The following is a 25,854-nucleotide window of genomic DNA, read 5'->3' as shown; positions in this document are numbered from 1 at the left end:
CGGCACAAAGTTTAGAAACATTGAAAAAAATTGATATAAAAAATTAATTGAATAATTGGCTTTGTGTATTTGCTTAATTTATCATCATTTATTTCATCTTATTAATTCACTTTTATTTTATTTATTGAATTTAATAGAGAGGAAACGATTTTTGTTTATTAATTTATTTATATAATTTTTGTTATTTCCGTCAAACTTTTTAGCGTTTAATAACATAAAATATATATAATATAAATAATTCCAACCTTCAAACATATTTATTGGGTTTATCAATCATATCTCTAAAGTTGATAAAGCATCCAAACTGTAACATGCGCAAATGTGTAAATTGTGTATTGCCGAATGTTTTGACAATTTAAATGTCAGTTTGACAGTTCAACACGTGGATTTGGGGGGCGTGGCTCTGACATTGTTATGTGTAATCGGATATCTTAGGAAATAGATAGATTCGTGCATACTTTCTTTACCTTTCGGGTACCGATTATAAACCTAACGGTACTTTTTATAAAACACAAGTGAAATAATTGTAATTCATATAAAAATAAGCAATATTTATCTAGCTGTTCCGCTTGACCAAATCTCGTGACATTGACTGTATACAAAACGTTACCCCACGAGAACTGAACGAAGTGGAAAATGGCGATGAATTACGACGGCATGAATGGCACTGACATGGACACTTCCGACTCAAGAAAAAGGCCATTGGACACAGAAATAGATAATGGGGTACCTAAGAGATCAAACCAAGGTGCAGGTCAGCATTTTTACATGATTATTTAATATAAACAGCAAAATTGCACAGACGATCGGGATCAATATGGCTGCAAATTGACAGCCGGTAGGAAATTGACTAGCCTTGAAATTTTTCGAGAGGTGTCTTATTTCTTAGTCGTTTCTTACATTTAATGCCTCAGATATTAAATTTAATGATTGAACTATTTATTTGTGGAATTTGCAATTGTTTGAAGGATTAACTCGCCTCGTATCGGCGATGTATTCACATGACAAGCTGGCATACATCGATTTCAAGTGGAGGCATGCATGTATAAACATGTGTTGAAAGCCACCAATCCGGGCATTCGTTCTCACTAACCGGCTCTGGCACACACAAACAGACCCTTGTGCGACTAGAGACGGGATAGGTCTAAACAGCTTTGGTCAACAACGGAGAGAGTGGTCGACTTTCATCAAAGAACACGTCAACTTCTTGGAACTTCTCTTTCGTCTGACACAGTTGTAGAATGACCCTTCTTGACCTTCATCGGTCTCCTGGTCTTAATAATTTGGACGAGCCAATGACTGAAACCCAAGATTACATGAGTTTTAACGTCTGGAGAGGTATTTCAATTTACGGTTTAACCTTTCATGCTTTTATTTTTTCATTTTCACTTCCGAACACCTTGAAATCAACGTTGAAAATTTACCGTTGCTATTGGGAATGGAGGAAAATGAATACGTGTCATACAGTCCTTTTATTTACTTCATAACATCATTTTTAATTAATAATTTTGTATTGATGTTTGAATGACTTATTTGTAGGTGCTTCAACTTATTTTGAAGCCTTATATGGTTGTAATTCAGGATTGTTAGAACTGCTGAGACAAGCATATGTTGACAAGTTTACATGTGTTTATCTGTGTGTCCATGGGTGTTTTAAACCATGGTCCTAACTTAACCAGGGGAAATATTTTCTTTAAAAGGAATTTTAATCATCCTCCATACACATTGATGGTATTATTTTCATCCTGTCAAACTTGAAATATTTTTATTAAAACACTCAACTTCCAACAAACATGTTAAAATCAGTGAAGTGTGACGAATGTCAGTGTAAAGTGTTGGGTTACCAAGCTCTAATGTCCCCTGAGGTAACTACCCATAGATATAGTTTCTACATATCATCATTATTAACATAGATAATTAGATGATAGATAAAGATGGGAGGGCTTTACTTACATCTATATCTATCTGGTATGTGTAGTTATTATTCATTACACATCTGTCAGCTGCTTTAGATAGCTTGAAGGATATTGTTGTGTGTAGATGATGCATCCATTCAGTTCAGAGTTCATTCTTTCTGGTCAAATAGGGGAGATGTCTTCTTTTGCTGAACCATATGTATATTGTAAGTAATAAAGGCTATTACATTTTGTAAAATGTATTGATTAGTTATAATGTGTGTATCATAATGTAGCAACTTTATTTCAATGTCATATATTACATTTTCTTTGATGATTCTGGAAATACCAGTTCTGATTGTCTTTGATGTATGCTTAACATTCTTGAGTTTTTTTTGTTGATGTTGATTACCATTATGTAATCTTTAAATGTTGGGAATAATTTATAGGTATACACTATTGATGAATGGATACTTACCACTACCATACAATGCCCTTATAAGTAGGTAGTATGAACCAGGTTATTACCTTTTAACTGATAACTTTGTCAAAACTAAGACTTTTTTTTCTTAGAAAATTTTCTCATCATATCAGCATTATAAATAAGAGAGAGTTACTTCTGCAACAGTTGCAAATGTTTAAGAACATGTGTACAGTGCACATGTTCTAATGCATATGCAACTGCTGTAGAAGTAACGCCACAGGACACCTCTAAGAGATTATTTAGCACCTCATTCATGGTTCTAGACTTTATTTTTTTTTTGAATATTTTCCATGTTAAATTTTACTGACTACAGTTTGTAACAGAAATCAGTTATTATAAAGTCAATTATATTTGGTACACCAATGGAGATGCATTCAAATACATGTAGCTGGATCTGATTTCCATGGAGATTATTTTGCCTTATTTTAAATGTTAAAGTTTTTTATTGGATCAGATATTTGGAATTCATTTGCATTAGTGGATAATCTGATTTCATATATATCAGTCTATGTCTGGTCTTAATCCATTAACTAAATTTTTAATTGGTACAATTTGAAAGGCTAAAATATTTTGTTTTCTGTACAGTTGGAAGTTTTTATTTCCTTGTGGATTAAGTCCAACTGGTACATATGTAATCATGGTAATGAGCCCTTCAAAAGCATAAATTGTATATCAGTACCTCATAAAAATATAGTATATCAATGATTATGCCTATACACAGTATATTCCCTACATCAGACTCAGTACCTCCAGAATTCAGATTTTTTTATGAATACATGGAAAGGTACCTCCTACTAGTAGGTAATGGTACTCCTCAACAAATGGTAATCTGCTATGACTTTTCTTAAAATTTTGTTGAAAGCAGCCAAGACATCTTAGATATTATATATCTCTGTATAAAGAGTTTATAATGTAAGATAAAGTGGATTCATGTACATGTACATGTATGATGTATAATGATTAGATAAACCCTGTTAAGTATATTAGGTCTCCACCAAGTTGCCTTAGGAATAAACTTACTTTTGAATAAATCAATTATACTGTATACAGGTACATTGTACCTATCCAATAATTATAAGAGTAAAGTAATACACATTATAAGGCGTGCAAAATGTGGCATAGTGTTCCACATCCACCAAAATTTGTGGAAGGTGTCACAATTTTTTTTATAGATTCAATCTAGTTAATTTATTAAATTCATATAATCAGAAGTCAGGAATGTTTTCAATGACGCAGTTTCATACAACTGTACCTTCCAAAATAAATCAGAAATTTACGCTTTACATTGTACTTGTACACACTAGGTTGTGTGGGAGTTGCACAATATAAATAATGGTAACATTACTGATGAAATCTTTCAAAATAGTTTCACAGTTGGTTATTGTTGTACCTAAGTGTTATAAATATAAATTCTTAATTACACAGTAGATTTGTACAATTAGTTTTCTGCTTTCAACATTGATTTACTGAAGTGTACATTCTATAGTACATACATATACATGTAAACATACATTATTATATGTACTTGTGAGGTAGATCCACCCTAAAAATGAAAACATTTTACTAATGTTTTGTTTAAGTTGAATCAATCTTGATAGATGTACATGTACAATGTATTACACTTTATGTGGTTGTTTTTTAATACATATTCTTAAAAAAAATTGTTGAAATAACAAATTTAGTAAATTACTAAAACATTCCTACATGCAAGTACATGGTACATGTAACATATATTTATTCTACATGTACTTATAGATTTGAATTTATTTCTAAACCAATATTTTTTTTTATAATTACTTTATTATTGGACATAAATCCTATTGAAATAATTACATATTCATAGATTTTGGACCATCAGTTTAGACATACAATGTACATTCCTATAAAAAATAATCTGGTTCCATTGGTTAACTTAATATACATGTATTTTAAAAAGTTATAAACATTCATAGCCATAACTTTGTTTTTCTGAAATTATTCATTAACAAGATAGTTCGTGTGATTCAAGGATTTGATCATGTGTAAATGAAGTGATGTTTTAAAAATGAGTATATTTGTAAAACATACTACTCATCACATGTTACATGTACATCACATGTTAATTTAGTATACATTAAATGTACTTAATATATGATTTCTCAATGAAAATTTTATAAAAAATCTTAACCTACATGTACAATAGGAAATTGATTTATAAAATAGTGTTCAGTTCAAAGTATTTCTTATGAAAGTTTCAACATATGGCAGTTAATATTTATTGAAAAAGGAAATATCTAATAGAAATAATTCAAGTGCGGAGATCTCAACAGATATCTGAAATTCTGTTTAGTTTTTACGAAATGAACAAGTTTTGTTGTGTTAAAGGGGGAAATAGACGGTAATGTTTTAGCTGGTATACAAGTTGATCTTTTCACCTGTGCTTTATCTTTTGATGTCAGATGAGTTGATATGCTACATTGTATAGAAGCATACATATAATCTTGTTCATGTAAAATTAGTTTAAATTTTAGTAAAAAATATAATGGATTTTGTCATTTGAAGAAATTGAATATCCTGCATCAATCATGCTTTTACACTTTAAAAAAAAGACAGATTGCTGAAAGTTCCTCATCTAACCGATAAAAACTTGGTGTAAACTAGATACACCCAACTAGGGTACCGCCTTAAATATTTGTACATGAATGTATCTTATACTTACTATATCCAAATTGGTATATATACATGTATGGTTGACACATTAGTGGAATGTATTTTTGTTCATTCAGTGTTGGTGAATTTTATCAGAAAAATAGCATGCATTTGGTGATCTTTGCTTGGTAGCCAGAGTTTTAATAAAAAGTTAAAAATAAAAGACAAGTTAAACAAGTGAGGGTACTGTTATATTTATTTTATTTTCATGTAGATTTAAAGAGAGATTAGAGAATAGTTTGTGTGCATTATTATTTTATTATTATTTATGAGCTAACACTGGTCTGAATATTTTGAACATGAAACCCATCTTACATTAAAAATTTTAGGGTCATGTTTGAAATTAAGAATATTTCCAATTAGGATTTTCTTCACTGACCAAGAATGATCTTTACCATGTTGAATAGTTCATTACTAAACATGATGGCGGCATTGATGCTAGGTTTTGTAAACTGATAAACAAAATATTAAAAACAGAAATTATATTTATAGTATTTCAATCAATGAATCATTGTTGTCTGATTGTTGAACTTCAGACTATAAACTGTAAATTCAAAACCAAATGTGTCAGATATATAATTTTTTGGGATATTTAACTTGTAGTAAATGCAACACATAGGGATGCTAATCTGGTGGCATTGAACAGTGCAAACTATTTGTATAGAGATAAATAATAGTGCTTTATATGAACCTTGTAAGGTCTTTATGTTGGATCAAGGTTACTATTTTTGTGGTCAATTTTATACCTCAGATTCTAAAGGCAATATGTCAAATATATATAGGATGTGGAATACAATGTAATTGTTAAGTGCACATGTATATCTGGCAGTTTGGCTGACCTTGACCCTGGTTCATTGGTCAAAGTTAAGTTTTCCTGGTTATGTCCATATATCAGAATAAAGAGATATTGTAGATAAATGTTAGGTCAACTATATTTGGGTGTATGGAATGATTGTTAGGTGCACATGTCCTTCAGGCAGAGTTCATGTGACCTTGACCTTTATTGTTCTGTTTTTGTGGGGTTTTTTTTCTTGCACTTTGAATCCATTAATGATCTGAATAAAGCAGGCAAGACAATTCAGTATTTGTACTTTTGTGACAATGTGAAAGTATTTAAAGTGACCTTAGGTGAAGCATGCATTGGCTCTTCATAATCTCTTATTCTTTAAGCTGAACAAAATTTGAATAAAAAAAAAAATACTTTGAATAATCAGTAATGTTGATTTGATTTGAATAGATGTACCTTTTGTTTAATTTAAGTATTTTAATACTAGTGTCAAATGCTATATTATAAGATTAAAAACAGTTACAAATGTTGTAGAAGAATACAAAAAACAGGTTCTTCTAAACTGTATAATTACCGGAAATATTGACAATATTATCATTTTATGTATGTTGTCAGAGACACTCAAACTAACAGTAGATTTTTCACCAATAGTCTTTCAAGAGAGATGAATAAATACATTCAGAATTCAATTTTATAAAATGTACTAATTTCAAGATTCATGGGTTTAGAAAATTACAATTATATTTGGTTTATTAGAGGGAAAATGTAATGTGTATATAAAATACCTGAAATATTGTCATTTACAATGTACTTGCAATTGTATTCTTCTACAACATAACAATTATAAAAAGATGCACATTAATAAATGCACACATTCATTTTAAACTTACAGTATGTACATGGATCAAAATGGTTCTCCATGTTTAATATTTTCAGACCATGTTAGCTTATTGGGGCTTTATTTGCTCATTACCATATGATTTATTTTGATTTAAGGTTAACTCCTCCTTCATATACTCACATCATTAATCATTATCCTATCATCATCAACCTTCACTCGTTGTAGGCACCCCAGAACAGATGCAGCACATGATGACCGAAGAATCAAACGGTGACGCAATCATGGGTATATATTGTCATTTAATGCTTTTCTCCACAAAAATGATGGCTGAATTGTACTAATGAAAAGTAAAAATAAAATGTTTCCTAGTGTACGGTTATAAAGGGGAAAGATTGGTTTGATTGTACTAATATTGGCTTCTTTGTGTGAAAGGTTAAAAAAGAAAATATGTAGCTAGTATTTTAAAAGAATAAGTTATAAATGTACAAATGTGGATATATTTTGAAGATCTCTCACAGCATCTGAGAACATAATTTTTGTTCTTACTTGTAATCAGGATGTTTGACAAAGATATTTTCATTTCAAACATCAGCTGGTAGGACTGCAGGATTGACCTTTTGGAATAAATTTGTAGGAAAGTCCCAAAAAATAATATCCTGCTTTATATTTTAGTTATTGAACCAAACCTCAAATAAGTTTTCCATATATCAAAATTTTAAAACCTTGAGAACAGACAACTGTTAGTGTTTATCAAATAAGTTGGCATGAATTTACCTGAGAGGTAACCAAATGAGGTAACCAAATGCGGGAACAGGAGTTTGAGGACCAGAAATGTTTTGCCTTTTGAACCCCTAAAAATCATACCTTGATAGATTCAATGAAAATTCATTTCTATTGGTCAAATTGGCAGATTTAATTGGACTTTTGATTCAAGTTTTAACGTTCTATACTTGTAAATACATGAAGTAAAAAAACATTTTATTAATTCACTTGTTATCACAAAATTTGATTTAACAAATGATACTACCCTTAGGTTTTGTAAGATAAAATCTATGCCACAATCTTCATTTAAGGACTTATGTCAACCATTAGCTCACTTATTTTTGAAAATATTAAGAATTTATAGCTTCAACTAGGCCAAAAAATATGAGTTGAGGTTTTCCTGACCCACTGTAATTTTCTGCCTAATATTTCTATGAAAATTTCAAAAACTTTTGTAAACGCTTTAACTAATCTGAATGAATGGTATTACTGTGGTTACTGACCACAAAAACTTACAAACGTGGTCTTTACATTGGAGAATGCACTAAAATATTTAAGTTCAAAATTTAAAAAAATTTAGAATTACAACCTAACATTCAGTCTAACAAACTAAATTTTGATTCACATTGAGCAAGATTTTGAAACCCCAACTTGTGTTGAGCATGGCTGCTACCATGGTCCATGCGAACAGTTTGTTTGTTTTGAGTATTTGGTATGTGTATAATCCAGATGAGAAATTCAGTCTCCTTGGAGCCTCATGTTTGGTATTATAATGGATAGAAAATTACTTTAATGTTAAATCTGTTTTTGAGAGATTACAAGACAGGCCATCACAAAGATGGCTTTTCCAGGCTTCATACATACAGATTTAAGATCAAGCAATTATAATCACCAGTTGTCTGCCAAAATCTTTTGAAAGCCAACCTACAGCAATATATTTTTGAGCGTACTGATTTCAAGAACATTCAAATAAAAATCTTCATGAAGGTTGCAACCAGATTTAGAAGAGACATGTCTGCAAGTTTATTATCTTTAAAATACAAATTTTTACATCCTCTGCATATTTTTTCATTTCTTAGAATTTATATATTCAAAACTTCAATGCATGGCTTATTGAAAAGTAAATTATTGCATTGTAAAACCATGATTAATGTATTCTATGAGTAGTTTCAGGTGCTTTGGAAAATTGAAATTCTTTGTAAAAAGTTAAAATTAGTGCATTTGATGAGTATAAATTCTGTTAAAGACACTCCTGGTTACTGTAAAATATTTGTTTTCGATTGTATTCATGTACACTTGTACTAAAGTTATTCAGATCCTACCAACTAAGCAGACTAAAATACATCATTTCTGTCATTGTACAGGTATTTGGCAGTCTGTAAGCTAAACATTCATTGCCTACAAACCAGAATCACCCAGATTACTTTATCAAGATATACATGTACTTTACTGGCCCAATAAGATTTAATTGAATTATTAAAAAACTTGAAAAAGTGTGAGGTCTTTGTAGTACTGGTTTGGAGATTGGCTCCAGCCCAGCATGTTGTTGGCTTCATCTTAATTGGTTCTTTGCTGGACACAACTTATTCAATAAAATTAAGGATAACCTTACTAATTAAATTTCTCCAAGTCCCAAGAATGAACAAATGCTAAGGTCAGTAAAGTTAGATTTATTTGTAAAAACATTTTATTAAAAACTTCCACCCTTTAAGAACTTTTTTTTTTTTCAAAAAAGGCATGTGCTGTTTATTCAAGTGGTGGCGATATAAACTAGTTTAACATGCCAATATCAACCTTCAAACACTTAAATTTATGGACTTTTCGTTGCATATGTTGTTAAAATAAGAAAAAAACACTATTTTACATGTAAAAGCTATGTATAAGCTTAAGTAGAATAAGTACATACTCTTATTTTATTTTTGTGACATGGAGTGGTCCTTCAATTTATTATACCATGGAACTCCATAAATTCTTGTGAGTTCAGGTCTGTACCACTTAGTCAGCTATAGGTGCAAGGTTTGAAATATGCCAGTCAATATTTGAGACAATGGAGCTGAAGAACTTTGTTATAATGAAGGCTACCTAATAACTAAATTGTGGGATGGTGCTCAGTGTTTCAATTTACTGTACAAGTAAAAAGAATTTACATACATGGTTAAGGAATTTTGGACAAACAACAAAAACTCGATGGTTTACATTCCTATGTAGTGTTAAATAGACAAATGATTCTAAAGTACAATTCAGCCATCACTTTTGTATGCTGTCTCCATCACATTGTTTAGTGTAGTGGTTTAGTGTAACATTGTTATGTTTTGGTGTGATATTTATATAATATAATACACAAAATCTCATTAATAGTCAAAATAATATGTATATATGATTGACATGCTCATTTTTGTCATCTACATTTGTAGCTTGTAAAATAAAAAAGAGAGCTGAGGACTGACTCGTGTTTTTTTCCCTTCGTTTTGGACACTTTGAAAGCTTAACATGTACTATTTTATTTGATGACAAAATGAATAAACCAGTTTATGATTATATACAAGTCTATAAAGAATTTTTAGATGTTGACAGTTTTCTTTACGTTGTCTTTAATATAGTTCAATATATATATATAAAAAGTTTTAATTTACACCTGTATATAATGCAGAATTCACTTTGGTGGTGGCAATGAAACATGGAGCATTACTATTATCCTTAACTGAAATTTGAAGAACAACCCCACTCCAAAATGATTGGGTCAAATGTTCATCCCTTATTCAAGTTATTATAGATTATATATAGTTGGATACTTGTTTATGAAATTGAAATAAATTTAATAATTTGGTTAAGAACTCTAAAATCTAGTGTATGTGAAAAAGTTTTTTCAATCCATATTCATGATATTTGTCTAAAAAGCCGAAAACCATCATAAAGTTTGTGCTTGTGTGATAAGTCCTCTTTACCGTAAGGTTTGCATGGTACACTGAGTAATTAGTATGTGACCATATCGATTCATGAAAATTTACACAGGAGTATTTTCAAATTTCTGGTGGCCATTTTATTTCAGTCCTAAAACATCTAAGTTTAAAAAAAATCTGCCAAAAAAATGATCCTCCTGTTTTTTGACAGTGCTATTTGTCTAAATTTTTGATAATATTTTTTACTTTTCTGTAGTTTTTCACTGAACTTGACAGTTTTCTGACACTTTCAACATTTGATAACCCAGGTTATTAGCTTTGGCAAATCTGAATATGGCGTTCTCATAGTCAAGAAATCCATCATAAAAAAAACATGAAAGTCTTTGCCTTAAGATTTATTAACAGTTATAAAAGCTGATGAGACACAAGGTTCTGTGGCCACCTCATGAATTCTATTGTATGCAAACTGAGTCTAAATTCTAAATTTCAGTTACATATATGTTCACCACAAATAGATACTGATTTATCTCAAGTTCATACAAAAATAACCACAATCATGTTGTAGTTTTTCATTTCCTATTAAATGTTATTGATCAGACCAGGACATTGAAGGACATGCATTGGTTTTCTATTAGCAGCTCTCCCTGGTGACAGGATGATAATGTTCACTGTTTTACATGTTATCCTCTTCTTTAAAGAAAGAATGCAAATGCACAGATTGTGTAATATTCACAGCACCAAGCAAAAGATTACATGTTAACATGAATATCATGAAAAATTACCCAGCAGAAGGTGAAATGGATAAACAATATGAAAATATCATGGTAACTGGGTTGGTAATGATTCCCCCAATAAAATTGCTAAAAACTAACTTGTTGAAATTATGATATTATAAGGTGCTTGCTTATTATTTAGTTGTCAGTTCAATTGTATTATCCAATGACATTTAGAGGTTATTTATATTGTATGATGTGGGTATTTTTCCATTGTAAATTTTATTATATAAGTGACCTCTAGATGTCTATCTAAATTCTTGGTTATTTGAAATTGTTGGTTTTCTTGATTTTAATCCCTATTATTGATATTTATATATAAGAAAGACAAAAACAGATCTATGATCACCAAAATAAAAATCTTAAAGAAACCCCTTATGAAAAGTTATTTATATTTGGTATCCAGTTGTATTTATAAGCATTGGTTCATACATGGATAATTTTGTCCCTGCCTCCTCAGTCATAGTATATTGACTTTAAACTCTTCCATAGTTTACATGTTAAGATTGGGGATTTTGTCAGTTTAAGCGTCAGGCCAGTTATGATAAGTCAATGAAAGTATATGCATTTGCATATATTATATTTAAGAAATTATTTGCCCATGTCTTTACAGTCATTGACTGGGTATTTTGCATTATTTAATAGAGAAACAAAGGATGTTTATAAAGTATTGCTATTTTAATTTCTACATTTGCATTTATCTATCAAAATTGTATAGAGGAAGACATGGCTCTGTGTCAACTGTTTATTAATAATATTACTGAAACTTTACTTAACATTATGTCATCCCTTCTATGTAAGTGATTATGATCATGTTATATAACAAGTATTGTATAATTAACCCCATGACCCTTATTTAATTACACAAAACTGATGTATCATAATTTATTTATCAATCAAGTAAGGGACAGACTGTTGAGTTAAAAAAGGCTATTGGTACTTTACGGAACGGAACGGAACGGAACGGAACGGAACAGAATTTCATTTAAGGTATCCAAAGGGGGCATTTATCAAAATTTACAAAAATCTTTAAAACTAAACAAACTTTAAAATTTCTGTGTTTTACGGTTTTCCATATACAAATAACACAAATGTATACTTTATCTCATCTTCACAGGTGAAATGTGCAATAATGTATAACATCGGGAACTATTCTGTAAATGAATATGTCGGATTGTCCTGATTAATTATCATGAAATTAACGCATTTGCAAGTCATGCATTATGATATATAGACTGACCTCACGTCGTCCTTTCCGACGATGATTAGAAACATTGGTTCTGATTTTAACTTTTTAAATTTATTATTCCGTTCCGTTCCGTTCCGCAAAGTACCAATTGCTCTGAGGAATTGGTATTTAACGGAATCGAACGGAAACAGACATCTTTAATGTAATTAAAGCAGTATGATAAAAAAAAATTGTCTGACACCTCTTTTTGCATAAGTGGTATGTGTTTTAGATAGCATTTTCGACTTGATCAATAATAAAAAAATTAACACAAAGGCAGGTTACACAAAAAGTCTTTCTCCTTCCATCGGTAATTATATTTTAAAAAAGAGGCCTACAACAGCCCGTTCCGACGATGATTAGAGACAGTGATCAAGTTGAATCTGATTTAAACTTTTTAATTTATTATTCCGTTCCGTTCCGTTCCGCAAAGTACCAATTGCTCTGAGGAATTGGTATTTAACGGAATCGAACGGAAACAGACATTTATGAGGGTATGAATGGGGGGGGGGGGGGGGGGGGTCTGTTATTCTGTAAACATTTAATTTTCACCCCATTTTTCTCTAATCTTTAAAAAATTAACCCCTTTTTTCTCTAAACTTCAAAAAATTAACCCTTTTATTCTCTAATCTTCTATATTTTGGCTCATTATTCTCTAATCTTCATTTTTTAAGGGCATTATTCTTTAATCATTTAACCCCATCCAAACCCTCATTTATAATGTAATAAAAGCAGTATGATAAAAAAAAATGTGTCTGGCACCCCTTTTTGCACGAGAAATAAGTGTTTTAGATAGCATTCCCGACCTGATAAATAATTAAGAATTTAAAACAAAGGCAGCTTAGACAATAAGTCTTACTCCTTCCATTGGTAATTATATTTTTTAAAAGAGGCCTTCCACCTCTCGTGCCGACGAGGATTAGAAACAGTTATTAAGTTGAATCTGATTTAAACTTTTTAATTTATTATTCCGATCCGTTCCGTTCCGCAAAGTACCAATTGCTCTGAGGAATTGGTATTTAACGGAATCGAACGGAACCAGACATTTATAATGTAATAAAAGCAGTATGATAAAAAAAAAATGTGTCTGACACCCCTTTTTGCAGAAGAAATAAGTGTTTTAGATAGCATTCCCGACCAGATAAATAATTAAGAATTTAAAACAAAGGCAGCTTAGACAAAAAATCTTACTCCTTCTATTGGTAATTATATTTTTTAAAAGAGGCCTTCCACCTCTCGTGCCGACGAGGATTAGAAACAGTAATCAAGTTGAATCTGATTTAAACTTTTTAATTTATTATTCCGTTCCGTTCCGTTCCGCAAAGTACCAATTGCTCTGAGGAATTGGTATTTAACGGAATCGAACGGAACCAGACATTTATAATGTAATAAAAGCAGTATGATAAAAAAAATGTGTCTGACACCCCTTTTTGCAGAAGAAATAAGTGTTTTAGATAGCATTCCCGACCAGATAAATAATTAAGAATTTAAAACAAAGGCAGCTTAGACAAAAAATCTTACTCCTTCTATTGGTAATTATATTTTTTAATAGAGGCCTTCCACCTCTCGTGCCGACGAGGATTAGAAACAGTAATCAAGTTGAATCTGATTTAAACTTTTTAATTTATTATTCCGTTCCGTTCCGTTCCGTTCCGTTCCGTTCCGCAAAGTACCAATTGCTCTGAGGAATTGGTATTTAACGGAATCGAACGGAACCAGACATTTATAATGTAATAAAAGCAGTATGATAAAAAAAAATGTGTCTGACACCCCTTTTTGCAGAAGAAATAAGTGTTTTAGATAGCATTCCCGACCAGATAAATAATTAAGAATTTAAAACAAAGGCAGCTTAGACAAAAAATCTTACTCCTTCCATTGGTTATTATATTTTTTAAAAGAGGCCTTCCACCTCTCGTGCCGACGATGATTAGAAACAGTAATCAAGTTGAATCTGTTTTAAACTTTTTAATTTATTATTCCGTTCCGTTCCGTTCCGTTCCGCAAAGTACCAATTGCTCTGAGGAATTGGTATTTAACGGAATCGAACGGAACCAGACATTTATAATGTAATAAAAGCAGTATGATAAAAAAAATTGTCTGACACCTCTTTTTGCATGAGTGGTATGTGTTTTAGATAGCATTTTCGACTTGATCAATAATAAAAAATTTAACACTAAGGCAGGTTACACAAAAAGTCTTTCTCCTTCCATCGGTAATTATATTTTTTAAAAGAGGCCTTCCACCTCTCGTTCCGACGATGATTAGAAACAGTAATCAAGTTGAATCTGATTTAAACTTTTTAATTTATTATTCCGTTCCGTTCCGTTCCGCAAAGTACCAATTGCTCTGAGGAATTGGTATTTAACGGAATCGAACGGAAACAGACATTTATAATGTAATTAAAGCAGTATGATAAAAAAAATTGTCTGACACCTCTTTTTGCATGAGTGGTATGTGTTTTAGATAGCATTTTCGACTTGATCAATAATAAAAAATTTAACACAAAGGCAGGTTACACAAAAAGTCTTTCTCCTTCCATCGGTAATTATATTTTAAAAAAGAGGCCTTCAACAGCCCGTTCCGACGATGATTAGAGACAGTGATCAAGTTGAATCTGATTTAAACTTTTTAATTTATTATTCCGTTCCGTTCCGTTCCGCAAAGTACCAATTGCTCTGAGGAATTGGTATTTAACGGAATCGAACGGAAACAGACATCTATAATGTAATAAAAACCTGTTCTTTATATTCCTTATAAATTTTCTATTTGTAGACTTCCTACGGATTTATATTGCTCTTATGGGACCCGAGATTAAGAGGGCCAAGGGGGGGGGGCCTGAAAAAAAAATATTTGTTTTTTATTTCAAGTCCGATTTTGATGAGTTTTTTTACATTAAATTCCTGATAAAAAGCCATGCCTGCCGGGCATTTTTCACATTGCACGTTCCGCAAAGTACCAATTGGTCTGAGGAATTGGTATTTAACGGAATCGAACGGAAACAGACATCTACAAATGTAATAAAATCAGTATGCTAAAAAAAGTCTGACACTTCTTTTTTTGAATGAGTGGTAATTGTTTTAGATAGCATTCTCGACCTGATCATTAATAAATAATTTAACACAAATGCAGGTTACCCAAAATCCATTCATTCCTTATTATATTTTAAAATTTTCGGGAAAAAAAATTATGAAATGGGCAAAAAAAAGTTGTCGTTAATTATTAAAGTTCGGAATGAGTTGCTACATTTGTATGTCTAAAGTAATGTTGATCCTCTTGGAATTCATTTGAATGTAAGTTTTAAATTGTGCTAATGAATATCATGCATGTGTATTTAAGTTAAAAAAAAATGAAAAAAATGTCTTGAATAAAAACAAAGCTCTCGTCAATTATACCCGGCGTCATTACAGTGGTTACAAATGAAAATATCAAAATCAACCTTTTATTAAATTAGAAGTCCGCAACTTTGACAATATACAGTGCGAATGATATAAGCTTTTGATGTAGAAATACAAGTGTACTTAAACTATGACAGTGTCAATTTTTTAATTACTGTAACGGTTATTGGGTTCGGGATTGTGTACTTGTTTTTATGTTGTTCGTTCTATAAATAAAGTTTAAGTACTGAAGACGTCTTTTTGTCACAGCCAAGCTTTTTGTAGATCTCTGCTATTTGTGGTGCCAAATAGGACCCACGTTGCTTGAGAAATGTTTCAGGCATCACACTGGTGTCAGAAGTGTCGACTATTGTGAATTTATTCGACTGAGAAGTTTGGAAATTCATCGGAAAGTTGCCAGTTTGGAAAACCACGTGAGTCGACGATTGGGCGATCCAGAAGCGGATCCCCGTCAATCACAACCCAAACATAATTATTCCGGTGAGATCGTATGATTTTTATACTTTAAATACTGAAAATTGTTTTAATTTTACAAAAAATTTAGCAGACGAAAATTTGCATTTGAAAAAAAATAATTCCGGTGGCTCCGACCTCGTCACCAAATTACCGGACACAAAAACATTTTTATTTTTTATTTTTTATTTTATTTTAGTCAAGATTTGCATTTTGTATTATAATAATTTTTTATATTTTTAGACTGTTTCATGTAATACGTGTTTTTTAAGTATTACAGATCGAATTTAGAAAATAAAGGACTTATGAGTGAAACTGATCTACACAACTATCTCAGGTCTATTCCACTCGTCATCACACAACAGACAAAATATTAATTTTCACCTGCTAAGAGACGGGCTTCATCCTAAAAGAATATGGGCACACAAGTGGTTTAGAAGATTACCACTTGACATATGCCAAGAGTATTGGTTAGATAGGGAATCATTTTCAGTACACGTCGATCCACAGGATTGAAAATTACAATCTTTTATAAATTGCAATTTAATAATAAACATGAATGACGATACAGTAGTAGAGACGGGTTCTGATAGAAAAATCAGCGAAGATTCCCCGCCAAATGGTGATCAGTTGGGCATAAAAATGCTTAGCGTGTTAGAAAGAATGGGGAACGACATGGGAACCTTGGCTGACACCATGACATATGTTTAGAAAACAGGATGAGGTTTCTGCCAATACAATGCAGCTACTCTACCAACAAAGTAGAAGTATAGAAGAATTGAACAATACGTTTTTGCAGAACCGGGAGACATCGAAATCCGACATTAAGAGCACAGGAACTAATACTTCCGGTTACACAGTTGACGATTTTTCTGGGTCTTCTATTTGTCCAAAGTATGGATTATATGATGGAAATAATGAACACCTAGACCCTAAGTTAGGCGAAAACAAACCAGTTGACAGTTTTCAGGTTGGCCAAGAGAACAGTCACAGACAATCTCTGTTCGGTCAAGATAGCAAGCCGAAATCGGATCTACAGTTCGGTCGTGGGAACAGTCCCAGACCACCTTCATTTAGTTTAGATACTAGTAATCAACCAATAGGATATTTGCAGTTCGGTCGAGGGAACAGTCCCAGGCCATCGTCCCAGAATACAGATGATGACATACAGACCGGAAGTTTGCAGTTTGGTCGCGGGAACAGTCCCAGACCAAATGCAAATTCACACATACCATTGTCATCAACACAAAGGGATACAACAACACAGAATTTAGATGATGACAGACAGAACGGGAGTTTGCAGTTTGGTCGCGGGAACAGTCCCAGACCAAATGCTAATTCACACACACCATTGTCATCAACACCAAGGGATACCACAACACTCCCCCCTTTTAAACCGTTGTTAAGCACTATAGAAAGATGGGAGTCTAGGTCGAGTTCTATGAACACAAATAATAGACAAGATTTGATAAGAAACATACAACCTTCGTTTTCTAGTGATATTGAAGCTATGCACAGTAGTAACAATACACAGCAGACAAGAAAAAAAGTACCAAAGAGTGACGTTCCCCACCAAAAACTTCCAACATTCGACGGGAAGGATGATTATGAGGGGTTTATTATCCCATTCAACAGGGCAGCTAGGAGAAACGAATGGACAGAGGAGGAAAAGTTAGATAGGTACATTGAATGCCTGCGAGGACAGGCGAGTAAATTTATGACCGCAATTCCTCGACAGGAAAGAGATAGTTTTGAATCCATTTCGCGTCACATGGAAAACAGGTTCAACCGAAAAGAGCCCCCATCCACTGCACGAAAAAAACTATCTGATTTAAGACAACACAATGAAAAGAATGAAGAGTTTGCTGAAGAAGTAAGACGATTAGTCTCAAGAGCATACCCAACAAGTAGTATCGAGTTACAAGAGGAACTTGCAGCGGAACACTTTTTGAAGGGCCACAAGAACGCCAAAATAGCATATGAAGCTTTAAACCACCTGTTGTACAACTACAACACAATTATCATGCTACGTTGGGCAGGGATGTTGATTATAATACAAAACAAAGGACCAGACGCGTTACGTGGAAAGATGAAGAGGAAAACAGTACTGACCAATATGAAGGGATGGACAGCGTTAGGCAGTTGGTAAATTCATTTCGGAAACCAGATAATCAAACATTACAGAATGAAATCAAAGCACTAAGAGATCTTTTAGAAAGGGCCATGCTGCATGATTCAAAACCAGCTGCCTTGACAGCACAGTCAACGGGATGTTATTTTTGTGGCGATAAAAGCCATTTCAAACGTGATTGTCCAAAAAGATCACGATCCCCCAGCCCTATGAGAAGACAAGATACTGGTGCTGATTGTGAAAGGAGATATATTATCAAATTGGCAGTGGACAAGATTTACTCATTCCAATTCAAGTCAATGGCAATTAGGTCGATGCTATTGTTGATATAGGAGCAGATGTAACGGTACTTTCAAGATCCTTTGCAAATTGTATTGGTTTGAGCGGTACTACCGGTATAAAAGCTTGCTTATTGAATGCAGAAAATGGGAAAGAAATGGAGGCTGACATGAATATTGTTGCAAAGCTTCAACTGGGTAAAAAGGAGATAATTTGGAAAGTATGTATTGCCCCCATAAGAGATGATATTTTGATTGGAATAGACGTACTGAAAGAAGTAGATAGTATCATAATGGCCAAACAAGGTGATCTGCTGATAAATAATGAGCTGATACCAGGACGGTATCGAAAAGAAAATGATTGCCAAATATCAAGAGTGACGGCTGAAATGGAACCCACTTTAGATACTTTAAAGCCCATGGACGAGACAGATGTATATGGAGGAGTTGAAAGTCTAAAAGAAAGTATTGTTGATGTTTTAGACCCAGCTTCCTTACAAGACAATAACAACACTGGGTCGGTTTTAGTGGAAACTCGCCTACAGGATAATCTTGAAAAAGATAATGTTTCAGACATGGACGAGGTAAGTGCGATTGGTTCAAATGTGCCACATGAGCCGAGGACACAGGCTCCAGATTCAGGTGGGTTTGAGAACAAGAATATTAAGCTATCGCAAGAATTTGTTGTCGAAATTTCAGATGCTTATGATGCGGCTAACGACGATAAATCTGATAGTTCAAAGAAAGAGAATTCACTATTTGAAGACTATATCATATGTTCATTAGAACAGACGATACAAAGTTTAGATTCGGACAAGAATTCAACCAAACAAGATGATTAATCAGAACAGAAGGAGATTATATCACGTGATTCGGGGACACTGAGTCCAGTCTCAAGTGGTAGTAAGACCCATGCAAACGTAACCAAGAAGATAGGGTATCTCAATGATGCCTTAAATCCGAAGATTTCACCCAAGATGAATGACAGTTCAGATTCCAGTGAGTCGAGGACACAGGCTCCAGACTTACCTGGGAATCATCAGATGACAAAAGAAAAGCACCCACCTAAAATCAGTCGATATGGACGCAAAATAAACCAACCCTTACGTTTCAAAGATTGACAAAAACATTTGTGCAAAAAAATAAGAGATATTCTTATTGAGAACTGTCTGTTTATAAAGAAAAGGGGGGATAGTGTAACGGTTATTAGGTTCGGGATTGTGAACTTGTTTTATGTTGTTCGTTCTATAAATAAAGTTTGAGTACTGCAGACGTCTCTTTGTCACAGCCAAGCTTTTTGTAGATCTCTGCTATTTTTGGTGCCAAATAGGACCCACGTTGCTTGAGAAGTGTTTCAGGCATCACATTACATTGTGTTAAACTCGCACGTCAATCTTTTGTCTGTCAAGTTTTGATCACTGTTTCTAATCATCTTCGGAAGGCCCCTTTTTTTAATTTATAATTACCAATGGAAGTAGAAAGACCTTTTGTCTAACCTGTCTTTGTGTTATTTTTTATACGTCCGTCAATTTTGACGGGACGTATTATGGTATACAAATGTCCAGTGTCCGTCCGTCCGTCTGTCCGTCCGCCCGTCTGTCCGTCTGTCCGTCTGTCCGGTGTAAACATGTCGCACCGTAACTTGAGAACGACTTATCCAAATTTCATGAAACTTAACATAGTTGTTTCTTATGATGGTCAAATGATCTGTATACTTTTTTTGTGAAAATAAGATTACAACTTTTTGAGTTACGGCACTTTGTAACTAAAACAGGGGTGTGTGTTTTTTTCACATGTCGCACCGTATCTCAAAAACGATTCTTGATTATGGCTTAAAACTTTAAATACTTCTTAGTTATATTAATCTTAATATCTGTATACTTTTTGGTGATGATTCAAAATTTAATTTTTGAGTTATTGAGTATTTTGTAAAAAAGAGGGAGTTTTTTTTTACATGTCGCACCATATCTCAAAAACGATTTATGATTATTACTTAAAACTTTACACATGTCTTTGTTATATTAATCTTAAGATCTGTATACGTTTTGGTGATGATTCAAAATTTCATTTTTGAGTTATTGAGTATTTTGTAAAAAAAAAAAAGGGGGGGTTACATGTCGCACCATATCTCAAAAACGATTTATGTTTATTGCTTAAAACTTTACACATGTCTTTGTTATATTAATCTTAAGATCTGTATACGTTTTGGTGATGATTCAAAATTTCATTTTTGAGTAATTGAGTATTTTGTAAAAAAAAAAAGGGGGGTTTACATGTCGCACCATATCTCAAAAACGATTTATGATTATTGCTTAAAACTTTACACACTTCTTTGTTATATTAATCTAAAGATCTGTATACTTTTTGGTGATGATTCATTTTTATATTTTCGAGTTATTGAGTTTTTTGTAAAAAAAAGAGGGGTTTTTTCACATGTTGCGCTGTATCTCTATTGCTTAAAACTTAACAGGCTAATGTTGCGTCGGGTTTCCAAATACATCTTGTACAATCTTCCTATTGAGCGGGAATAAGGAAGGAGTCAGGATATACTAAGCATGACATCCTGTACAACCCTGTGTTATTCAAAAAAGATTTATGTTTTTTCACAAGACGACGGGCGTATCATGCGCTCATGGCGCAGCTGTTTATTTAAATATTGATCAAGTTGAAATGCTATCTAAAACACCTACCACTCATTCAAAAAAGAATGGTCTGACTTGTTTTTATCATACTGCTTTTATTACATTATAAATGTCTGGTTCCGTTCGATTCCGTTAAATACCAATTCCTCAGAGCAATTGGTACTTTGCGGAACGGAACGGAACGGAATAATAAATTAAAAAGTTTAAATCAGATTCAACTTGATCACTGTTTCTAATCCTCGTCGGAACGAGAGATGGAAGACCTCTTTTAAAAAATATAATTACCAATGGAAGAAGTAAGGTTTTTTGTCTAAGCTGCCTTTGTTTTAAATTCTTAATTATTTATCTGGTCGGGAATGCTATCTAAAACACTTATTTCTCGTGCAAAAAGGGGTGCCAGACACATTTTTTTTTTTATCATACTGCTTTTATTACATTATAAATGTCTGGTTCCGTTCGATTCCGTTAAATACCAATTCCTCACAGCAATTGGTACTTTGCGGAACGGAACGGAACGGAATAATACATTAAAAAGTTTAAATCAGATTCAACTTGATTACTGTTTCTAATCCTCGTCGGCACGAGAGGTGGAAGGCCTCTTTTAAAAAATATAATTACCAATGGAAGGAGTAAGATTTTTTGTCTAAGCTGCCTTTGTTTTAAATTCTTAATTATTTATCAGGTCGGGAATGCTATCTAAAACACTTATTTCTTCTGCAAAAAGGGGTGTCAGACACATTTTTTTTTATCATACTGCTTTTATTACATTATAAATGTCTGGTTCCGTTCGATTCCGTTAAATACCAATTCCTCAGAGCAATTGGTACTTTGCGGAACGGAACGGAACGGAATAATAAATTAAAAAGTTTAAATCAGATTCAACTTGATAACTGTTTCTAATCCTCGTCGGCACGAGAGGTGGAAGGCCTCTTTTAAAAAATATAATTACCAATGGAAGGAGTAAGATTTTTTGTCTAAGCTGCCTTTGTTTTAAATTCTTAATTATTTATCTGGTCGGGAATGCTATCTAAAACACTTATTTCTCGTGCAAAAAGGGGTGCCAGACACATTTTTTTTTTTATCATACTGCTTTTATTACATTATAAATGTCTGGTTCCGTTCGATTCCGTTAAATACCAATTCCTCAGAGCAATTGGTACTTTGCGGAACGGAACGGAACGGAATAATAAATTAAAAAGTTTAAATCAGATTCAACTTGATTACTGATTCTAATCCTCGTCGGCACGAGAGGTGGAAGGCCTCTTTTAAAAAATATAATTACCAATGGAAGGAGTAAGATTTTTTGTCTAAGCTGCCTTTGTTTTAAATTCTTAATTATTTATCTGGTCGGGAATGCTATCTAAAACACTTATTTCTTCTGCAAAAAGGGGTGTCAGACACATTTTTTTTTTATCATACTGCTTTTATTACATTATAAATGTCTGGTTCCGTTCGATTCCGTTAAATACCAATTCCTCAGAGCAATTGGTACTTTGCGGAACGGAACGGAACGGAATAATAAATTTAAAAAGTTAAAATCAGAACCAATGTTTCTAATCATTGTCGGAAAGGACGACGTGAGGTCAGTCTATATATCATAATGCATGACTTGCAAATGCGTTAATTTCATGATAATTTATCAGGACAATCCGACTTATTCATTTACAGAATAGTTCCCGATGTTATACATTATTGCACATTTTACCTGTGAAGATGAGATTAAGTATACATTTGTGTTATTTGTATATGGAAAACCGTAAAACACAGAAATTTTAAAGTTTGTTTTGTTTTAAAGATTTTTCGAAATTTTGATAAATGCCCCCTTTGGATACCTTAAATGAAATTCTGTTCCGTTCCGTTCCGTTCCGTTCCGTTCCGTAAAGTACCAATAGCCTTAAAAAAGATATCTGGAGCTTTCAAATAAATCCTTGAAGGTTTTGTCTTTGATATTCAGAAATATGCAAAACCCTGCATTGAATTGACAAATATGCTGTAGGTTTCAAATTTCAAATTTTTTAATAATATGAGCAAAATTAATAAGTGAAATGTTGTACTGTGGATTCATTTATTTTCGTGGGTACCAATTTTCGTGGATTGGGGAAATCTTATATGTTTGTGGATATTTGATTTTGTGGTTTTGCCGAAGTCTGCATACCGGTACAAGCCTTGAGAAAATTTGTAATTCGTTGAACATTTGATTTTGTGGTTCAACTGTTCCCACGAAATCCACAAAAATTGGTATCCAATGAATAATAATGAATTCACAGTATTTTATATTGTCATATTTACACAGCTAATGCACACAATGATGGCAAATGATAAGAGAAGATTCATTTAAATTTGTCTCTTGAAATTAGAAAGACTGGGTCATTTTAACTCATTTATTTTATACCTTCTTTTCAATCTTCACTCCGTTGAATTAGTTTTGAAATATAGGTTACTACGATCATTGTTTTAGAAGGATGTTAATGAGCTATTACTTCCTTTTTGAAATGTGTCCAATGTATATATTTGTAAATGTTAAAACAAGAAATTAAAAATGAAAAGATCAAGCAAGACGGAATATACTGAAAAAAATGACTTCATAATCAATGTATATTATGTTGAATGTATACTTTGTACCTTTTAGAACTCATGATCCTGATTTAAAACATTGATTTTCAGGTTTATGTACCTATATGCCAAATTCATTAAAATATGGTATTCTTTAAAATCAATAAGGCAGATAATGTTATACATGAGGAACATTTAGTTCGCTGCTAATAATTTTGAATAGAACTCCTCTGAGGCCTCTTGTTACTTCATGCCATATTTATAACACCTTATGATTATTACATGTATAAATAATCATGTTAAGACATGTTAGTAATTGGTCTATTCTTCTAATGCATATTAAATTCATTCTTTCTTTAATCATATTAACGTTACATTCAAATAACCATTGATTATAATTTCTACCTACTATATATTAACGTGTTCTTTAAGAACATTTAGATATTTAATAATCGCCCTTGACTCGCATGGAAACAAAAGTCTTCCATTCTGGGACGGTGGGTTTGTATGAGCCACATCAGCCTCTAAGATTGACGAGGGTAGTTGTACCTATGTGGGGCTATACGGCAGTAGAGTACTTTGGGAATAGTAATATGTGGACTAATCCCGGGGGGGAGATCAGTCAAATTGAAATTTGTGAAAATGTAGAGGATAATACATCCACACAGGAAACATCAGACATTGTGAAAATTATGGAATTTGAAACTAATTCGTCACCACAAAGTAAGTTATATTGTAGTGAAGTCAATGATGATTTTCTAATAATTGCGTAAAATAATTTTGTATTAATTGTCTTGTCTAACCTTGAAAATTCTCAAAGTGTAAATGCAAAGTCATCAATTTTCTTGTATTGGAAACCATACTTATTGACTGATTGAAACCTGCTAAAGTCATCAAAACTATAATTTCCTAATCATCTGTATCAACTAATAAACAAATGGAGGGGAGCTATGCAATTTTAAACATTACAAGTTTATAATTAAGTTATAAGCGTGTGTGCATCAAATCAGCTTTTTTTTTTAATATTTTATTTATTTTAGTTGGTTTAATACAACTTTTAAAAAAGGGGAAGAACATTACCATCAATCATTTTGACAAATGAACCACAATGATGTCTTTACAGACAACAAGAGTATTTTATTTTAATCTGGTCACATATTTTTTCAAACACAAGACGTAACTTGTGAAACATGATAAGTGAAATTTCACAATAAAGATTTTTATTGGTATTTAATATATAGGATATATATATATGTGTATGTGTGTACACACAAGCCATGTTGATTCACTACAATAAAGCCAAGTGTGTAGAAATTTTACTTCGTCTTTTTACAAAATTTTGGCTTCATGACAAATATATACTGTTTATACTTAGGTTTTCAAGTTATTATAGCATACATGTATATTTATTTATTCTTGAGAGGTAAAATGGAGGGGTGACTTGCAGATATATAAAGTGAATGTATCAAATGGTCCTGTCATGTTTTGACACCAATAGGTCCTAATTTAAAGTTTGGTTATACATGTATAATATTGGGAAGGAAAATTTAGAATATTAAACCTAGCAATGACCAGGAGTAAGCAGTATCCATTAAGGTTATAAAAGTTTACAGATCATTCAATGGAAATCATTTTATAGCTATACATTTAACTAGCTTTTATCTGTTTGAACCCTTTAGGAGACCTTACAAAATTCTGTCATTTAAACTAATCAGCATTCAACACATATGTATATGTGTACTTACCAGTATTTGTATTAAATAAACTGTCTTCCTACATATATTTTAGTTAAACATAAGAATATTGAATGAATATTTAGTAATGTAAGTCATTCTTATTTTGGGGAAACATTCAAATGTGTTATCCTATTTCCGAATAAATTGTAAGCATTATATACATGCATCAATTTAAATAAGACACATTAAGCTTAGACTAATAATTGTATAATCTTTTAGTACATGTGTAGGTAAAAAGTGATTTATAACTGTACATTAGGAAACAAATTTTTCACAAATTACAGTCCAGAGAGTTACATATGAAATGG

General features: G+C 32.3%; 1 protein-coding gene across 12 annotated transcripts in view; it reads left to right on the top strand.

Moving 5' to 3' along the window:
- Positions 1-427: 427 nt before the first annotated feature.
- LOC134712249 (RNA-binding protein Pasilla-like) overlaps positions 428-25,854 on the top strand; it is a 51,092-nt gene continuing 25,665 nt past the window's right edge. For 2 of the 12 annotated variants that reach the window (XM_063573612.1, XM_063573604.1), the window contains exons 1-2: positions 818-1,338; positions 6,921-6,980. In XM_063573612.1, the coding sequence (XP_063429682.1) occupies positions 1,242-1,338; positions 6,921-6,980 (157 nt within the window). In that variant the 5' untranslated portion in view covers positions 818-1,241. Of the gene's footprint in view, positions 755-817; positions 1,339-1,437; positions 2,123-6,920; positions 6,981-24,252; positions 24,534-25,854 lie in introns of those variants that run through there. The other 10 variants (XM_063573602.1, XM_063573601.1, XM_063573603.1 and 7 more) reach the window with 10 other exon arrangements.

Source organism: Mytilus trossulus, chromosome 3, assembly GCF_036588685.1.
Source record: "Mytilus trossulus isolate FHL-02 chromosome 3, PNRI_Mtr1.1.1.hap1, whole genome shotgun sequence".
NCBI classification, from domain to species: domain Eukaryota; kingdom Metazoa; phylum Mollusca; class Bivalvia; order Mytilida; family Mytilidae; genus Mytilus; species Mytilus trossulus.
The sequence above is the reverse complement of the archived record's forward strand: the minus strand, read 5'-3'. Positions and strand labels throughout refer to the sequence as shown.